General features: G+C 33.5%; 1 protein-coding gene across 2 annotated transcripts; it reads left to right on the top strand.

Annotated features, from left to right (window-relative positions):
• The first annotated feature begins 2,713 nt into the window (after nt 1–2,713).
• LOC148618368 (uncharacterized) lies at nt 2,714–7,032 on the top strand. Of its 2 annotated transcripts, none has more exons than XM_088577213.1 (5): nt 2,714–2,835; nt 5,140–5,244; nt 5,527–5,548; nt 6,510–6,627; nt 6,986–7,032. In XM_088577213.1, the coding sequence occupies exons 1-4, from the start codon at nt 2,730–2,732 to the stop codon at nt 6,625–6,627; spliced, it is 351 nt and encodes a 116-aa protein (XP_088433339.1). In that variant the 5' UTR covers nt 2,714–2,729; the 3' UTR covers nt 6,986–7,032. The 2 variants fall into 2 exon arrangements, with proteins under 2 accessions (XP_088433339.1, XP_088433340.1); XM_088577214.1 differs by lacking the exon at nt 2,714–2,835 and adding an exon at nt 3,499–3,532.
• The last annotated feature ends 307 nt before the right edge of the window (nt 7,033–7,339 follow it).

The raw sequence follows: 7,339 nt of genomic DNA, 5'->3' as shown, positions 1-7,339 counted from the left end.
ATAGTGATATATAAAGTGAAAAAAATAAAAGGAAAAAGACTAGAAACGAAATGAAAGGTGAAATATTTTGCCAAAACTAAAATAAATTACGGTAAATAGATTTGTAGATTTGTAAATAAATTCCAATATTTATGCTCATGAAATCTCTACGTGGATATTCTAATGATGGATAAGACTGGAAATTTGAAATTAATGAAGTAGTAGAAAAAAGTGAGTTATCTCCACTTGAATGTGCAATACTTTGCCACTGCCTTCTCACTTGCATGCATGCAAAATTCAATTACGCACAAACCTTTTACTCTCAGATTTCAATTGAAATTTAAAGTGACACGGAAAAAGTCAATATCCACTAAAGTAGCATTTTTCTCCACTAGAGAATCTAAACGGAAATAAAATGGGCTTATGTTTTCCCCTCTGGTAAATATCTGGCACTTTTTTGGTAAAATGAAAAATTCTTATGCAATTATCATAGAATTACGACTGTACTCTGTTACCAATAAGACTAGTTTACAGCTAGCATTAACAATATAAGTATCTTTTTGAAAAAATTGTGTGGCTCTGAAAAGAGCCGTTTTTTTTTTTTTGGAAGTTCATCTTCATTCTTTTAATCGTACATCTCGATGTCTGTTTCCTCCGAGACGATATCGACGACTTCACCAAACAGCTCTTGGCGTAGTTCAGCAATGGTCTCTGCTTTGTTGTGGGCGTAGTCGTAGTACATGTTGCGCATGCCGTCAACAACCGCTATTCTTAGGCGTAGTGAATATCTGAAAGATCTGTGATTGTCTTTCTTTGCTTTGTTATACCTTTGCTGAAGTGCGTCAAGTGAGTAGTTCAGCTGGACAATCTGTTCACAGGCTCTCTTAAAACGCCGCTCACTGTCGACAAGTGCAGACCGCTTGTCACGGTTTTTCATTTGGACTTTGGCTTTCATTTTGCAGTTAGCACTATGATGACAGAAACAAGTTCTGGTTATTCTGGATATGTCCATTGGTTATATAGCTCTTCAGTTTGACACTTGGAATTGAGAAAGTCAAGGTAATGACAGAAAAGAGTAATTGAATTTAAGGCACGAGTCCACTGTCAAAATAGTCGCGTGTCGTGGGCTTGTGTGTATTGTCAACTCATTTGTCTATTAATCATAAATTATTGTAATCCAATCATTAATAAATTAATGGAAGAAACTAAAAAAAAAAAAAAAAAAACAATAGGGAAAGTCAAAACTTTTGTTAAAAATATTTTAAAAATATAATAATATAATCCAAATATTATATAGTGATATATAAAGTGAAAAAAATAAAAGAAAAAGACTAGAAACGAAATGAAAGGTGAAATATTTTGCCAAAACTAAAATAAATTACGGTAAATAGATTTGTAGATTTGTGAATAAATTCCAATATTAATGCTCATGAAATCTCTACGTGGATATTCTAATGATGGATAAGACTGGAAATTTGAAATTAATGAAGTAGTAGAAAAAAGTGAGTTATCTCCACTTGAATGTGCAATACTTTGCCACTGCCCTCTCACTTGCATGCATGCAAAATTCAATTACGCACAAACCTTTTACTCTCAGATTTCAATTGAAATTTAAAGTGACACGGAAAAAGTCAATATCCACTAAAGTAGCATTTTTCTCCACTAGAGAATCTAAACGGAAATAAAATGGGCTTATGTTTTTCCGTCTGGTAAATATCTGGCACTTTTTTGGTAAAATGAAAAATTCTTATGCAATTATCATAGAATTACGACTGTACTCTGTTACCAATAAGACTAGTTTACAGCTAGCATTATCAATATAAGAATCTTTTTGAAAAGTTGTGTGGCTCTGAAAAGAGCCGTTTTTTTTTTTTGGAAGTTCATCTTCATTCTTTTAATCGTACATCTCGATGTCTGTTTCCTCCGAGACGATATCGACGACTTCACCAAACAGCTCTTGGCGTAGTTCAGCAATGGTCTCTGCTTTGTTGTGGGCGTAGTCGTAGTACATGTTGCGCATGCCGTCAACAACCGCTATTCTTAGGCGTAGTGAATATCTGAAAGATCTGTGATTGTCTTTCTTTGCTTTGTTATACCTTTGCTGAAGTGCGTCAAGTGAGTAGTTCAGCTGGACAATCTGTTCACAGGCTCTCTTAAAACGCCGCTCACTGTCGACAAGTGTAGACCGCTTGTCACGGTTTTTCATTTGGACTTTGGCTTTCATTTTGCAGTTAGCACTATGATGACAGAAACAAGTTCTGGTTATTCTGGATATGTCCATTGGTTATATAGCTCTTCAGTTTGACACTTGGAATTGAGAAAGTCAAGGTAATGACAGAAAAGAGTAATTGAATTTTAGGCACGAGTCCACTGTCAAAATAGTCGCGTGTCGTAGGCTTGTGTGTATTGTCAACTCATTTGTCTTTTAATCATAAATTATTGTAATCCAATCATTAATAAATTAATGGAATAAATTAAAAAAAAAAAAAACAATAATAGGGAAGGTTTAAACGTTTGGTAAAATTTTGTTTAAAAAAATGTAATATAATCCAAATATTATATAGTGATATATAAAGTGAAAAAAAAAATGAAATAAAAGAAAAAAAATAAAAAAAAACGAAATGGAAGGTGAAATATTTTGCCAAAACTAAAATAAGTTGCGGTAAATAAATTTGTAAGATTTGAAAGATCTGTGTCCTTTTTAGCTTTGTTGTACTATCGCCGAAATGCCTAAAGTGAGTTGTTAACAAATGTACAATGTTACGTCACTTATCTTTGACCTTAGCAACCCGCCAAAAGTCATCCTTGTGATTATTACTGCAATGAAAGTGGTCATAGTTGTAGCTTTCCTGACAGGTTTGTTATAAATTAGGTTTTAACTTTTGTGTTTTTCAAGAATTGTTTGTATCATCATTTTTTATCGTTATTGTCTTGACCCAATATATTTGGGGTTGGCTCGAGGTAAACACTTTTCGTTTATGAATCCCCTTTTCATTGTGTTGTATATTTTGACGTAGTGTTATGGTATGTCCCTGATTTCATACACAGCAGTTTTGTTGGAGAAACTGCAAATACACCAAAGTGGAAATCGTTCATTCTGATCAACAGTATTTATGTTACATACCACTAATTCAACCAATGAGCTTTTAGAAGAATAGTACTACACAAATTTTAGTGCACTTGTGTTATGTTGTGGAAAAATGCACATCAAAGTGAGCTTGTGTTTGCAGGGAATTATATTTTCTTTTTTTTCTGCATATAAAATGGACACTGTAACTTACTGAATTAAATATTTTTTTTATGACTGTTCAATGAAGACCCCTTTTTGTTAAATGTAGGGGAATTCCCATTCTTTTTTAGCTCATTGTCTTCTAGGAGCCGGTGTCGCACTGCAAGGTAGTAAACCCTACATAATATTTTCAGGGCTATTAGTGTACACATGCAGCTTTTAGATGATGTATAGTCTACTTCAGGTTTAACTTAAGGTAGAAGCTCCATAACTAATTGAACACAAGGAAAGTAGCATTGAAGCCTATGGGATGTGACATTAGTGGTTTGTAGCCTATATAGGATTACATGCATACGTTTTATGCTACAGCCAACTGAACGAACCGTGTTACTTGATCAACGTATAATAGTACACGATTGTTCAATAATATTCATTTTGTTTTTTTAGTTACAATATTAAAAAAAAGTGGAAATTATTTACAAATTTGTCATCATATGCTCTTTATTATAATTTACAAACTTCATTCAGATATTCATAAAACATCATAAACAGTCTTGTAGCCGTGTGGGTGGTCTAATTAAGTACCGTGGTGCGTGGTATTTTTCTAAAAAAAATATATATAAGTATAACAAATACACCTTTAGATGTACTTATGCGACATACAATTTTGTAGCTAAACAATTGCAGAATTTCCTTCAGCTTACCTTTTATCTGTGGCAACACCCCTTCAGCACCTGCATATGTAGATTTCATTCCGCAACTCATACGTTATACCAGAGATTGCTGAAACAACGCGGACTTTTCCAACAGTGCCAAATTTCTTACAATTAGACTTTTGGAACAGGGTCTCAAAATTTAAGTAATCACTATAAATGCTTTATGGTCGTCACCATGAACTTGTGGATAGTTATGATGTATCCGACGCATTACATAAATGCGAAAAAAAATTGCGGCCCCCTACACACCATGGGGAGGTGGAAGTAGGATTTTGTGCAGGATTTTTTTTTTGAACATCTAGAACATGAATAAATAGGATAAAACTACAAAGCAAAGTCTCGAAAAGCATTAAATACTGAAATAAGACAAATGTGATAAATCTTTGCTTTCATAGATGTAATCACTAAGTTTACTGAAATGTGGCAGCCAAGTTAAACATCAGTTCTCACTCCTTTATCTAGATATAGCCATAGAAAGGCTTTTCAAATCACATCTAGTGAGATTACTTTCATCCATTTTTTTGCAATTCTGTTCGAAAAATGTTAATCGGCGTTAACTTATGTCAGTTTTTACGACTTGTTTGACAGAAAGACGTATTTGACAGAAAGACGTATTTGACAGAAAGACGTATTTGACAGAAAGACGTATTTGACAGAAAGACGTATTTGACGTTCTTCGTTTCGTTTGTTCGCTATATGATTGTGTTAAGTTTTTCCGGATATTATCGTCGCTATATCTTTATCAGTTCTGAGTCTAACTTTACATCCTTTTATTGAACTACGCCAAGAAATATCCTCTGTTTTCAGCACAATATCAACTCTGTATTTATATAAATCATATAGCAATGATTTTTTGTTGGTCTTTGTTACCAAAATCTTCATCTTACTTCAATACCAATATTTTTAACTTTTGTGAACTAAATTCATACTACTCACCAGGTAGTGCTAATCCTGGTTTCCTTAATTTCCCTTCTAAATTAATGTAAAAATACACACACGATAGGAACGAAAGTTGGATCGAAAAAATGAACGAAAGGTTATTTGTTCATTCTTTTCTCTTCGTTGAGTGCAATGTTAAAAATAAAAAGCACTGCGCGTTCAGTTGCTTATGCACACTGCATACTGTTTCATCAACTTTTCTTAATGGCGTATGTCACAGTGGTAATTACGTCTGACACACACCAGTACTGATATATGATATGTTTATATTTGAAGCTGTGACCTTTGCTTGTTACGACGTTTCGGACAGTTGCGGAGACGTTAAAAACTGTAACTTCCGGTTATACCGAGCGCTATGCCAGAAGCAGTGTGGTTGTTCAGGTATATGTCAATGCTTTTTCAAGTTACTTTAAGACGAGTTCTTCTGATTAAGAATAGAAAGTTTGAGTATTTTATTTAATTCAATAAATCCAATCACACATTTTGACATTGAACGAATAGTGTAAAATCTTTACAAATACTGAAAGATAACATCCCCAAATTACTCTTAAACTAAAAAAAGTGACCCACATGTTCTAATACTATTTACAATACAATATACAATATATATATATATATATATATATATATATATATATTGGCAATTTTCTTTCTTTTTTATAGGTCTTAGTGAATCTTTAAACGAGTAAGTAGAACTTGTATATTAGGTAGGTCGTTTACTATGACTAAAGTAATTATTCTTTTTCTTTCCTTATCTTCACATAATACGTGCTATAGAACTTTTTCTACCTTTACATACCTGTAAACCTTATCTTCACACAATTCGTGCTACAGTACTGTTCCTACCTTTACATACCTGTAAACCTTATCTTCACACAATACGTACTGCAGTACTGTTTCTACTTTTACATACCTGTAAACCTTATCTTCACACAATACGTGCTACAGTACCGTTTCTACTTTTACATACCTGTAAACCTTATCTTCACACAATACGTGATACAGTACCGTTTCTACTTTTACATACCTGTAAACCTTATCTTCACACAATACGTGCTACAAATCCGTTTCTACCTTTACATACCTGTAAACCGTATCTTCACACAATACGAGCTACAGAACCGTTTCTACCTTTACATTCCGGTAAACCTTATCTTCATACAATACGAGCTACAGAACCGTTTCTACCTTTACATACCTGTAAACCTTACCTTCACACAATACGTGATGCAGAACCGTTTCTACTTTTACATACCTGTAAACCTTATCTTCACACAATACGTGATACAGTACCGTTTCTACTTTTACATACCTGTAAACCTTATCTTCACACAATACGTGCTACAGTACCGTTTCTACTTTTACATACCTGTAAACCTTATCTTCACACAATACGTGCTACAAATCCGTTTCTACCTTTACATACCTGTAAACCGTATCTTCACACAATAGGAACTACAGAACCGTTTCTACCTTTACATACCTGTAAACCGTATCTTCACACAATACGAGCTACAGAACCGTTTCTACCTTTACATTCCTGTAAACCTTACCTTCACACAATACATGCTACAGAACCGTTTCTACCTTTACATACCTGTAAACGACTCACTATACTAAATAAGCTTCAACTTATTTTCTTTAAGCAAGCCTGATATGAAGCGAGGATTTTGTTACACCAGTAGTGACTGTTCTTGTGGTTCTGGACAAGTGTCTATTTGCGTCCACCATGTTTGTATATGTGAAGATCCCATTGGTAAATAGGTACTGTAAACGTTCTTTTATGTTGTTTTACACGAGTACTTTAATTCAGTTTATTTGTGTAAGTTGAATTTGAAAACTTTTACGACTACATGAATAACGGTTATATTTCAAAGCCTTTCACAGCTTACTAAAAGGTGTGTTTACACTTGTTTAAGACCTATCGGTGTATCTCTGAAAGTATTTATTATTTTGTATTTAGCTTATACATTGGTGCATTTGTTATGTTTCCCCATATTCGTCCTTTTATCAATTAGTCCCAGTGTCTCAAAATGCTTAAAACCATCTTGAAATGTTTTTGCCGATGGTACCCAAAAGTCAATTATTTTTAGCATTCATAATATAAATTTTTAATTTGTAGGTCACAGTCAAGGAAAAGATATGGTTGATAAACTATGGACGTTTTTTTGTTTGTGTTTTTGTTTGTGCTTGGCAGTTTGATTTTCTCTTATCAGATGAAAATTACACAAATATCCATATTGGACAATTTTATCCAACAGAATTTAGACACATTCTGAGAGAAAACAAATATGACGACTTAACTAATCTATCATTTAAAACTTATTGAGCACACATCTATATTTATTAGAAAAAAAAACACGTACAAAAAAATAAATAAAACAAAGGTAAATGCGCAACCCAGACTCCACTTAATACTGGGAGCATGGATCAGTAGCACTGGTAGGTTAAGCATCCTCTGCTTTTCTAGAAACAC

This window comes from Perna viridis, chromosome 4 (genome assembly GCF_037379345.1).
Source record: "Perna viridis isolate PV_CMFRI_1.1 ecotype Kerala chromosome 4, ASM3737934v1, whole genome shotgun sequence".
Lineage (NCBI taxonomy): Eukaryota > Metazoa > Mollusca > Bivalvia > Mytilida > Mytilidae > Perna > Perna viridis.
This window is presented reverse-complemented; position numbering and strand designations above follow the sequence as displayed.

Excerpts from the sequence above, each read along its gene's own strand:
- LOC148618368 (XM_088577213.1), top strand. The coding sequence starts at position 2,730 with ATGTACAATGTTACGTCACTTATCTTTGACCTTAGCAACCCGCCAAAA. Across the intron at positions 2,836-5,139 it reads AGTTGTAGCTTTCCTGACAG|CTGTGACCTTTGCTTGTTAC; the intron begins GTTTGTTATAAA and ends TTATATTTGAAG. Across the intron at positions 5,245-5,526 it reads GAAGCAGTGTGGTTGTTCAG|GTCTTAGTGAATCTTTAAAC; the intron begins GTATATGTCAAT and ends TCTTTTTTATAG.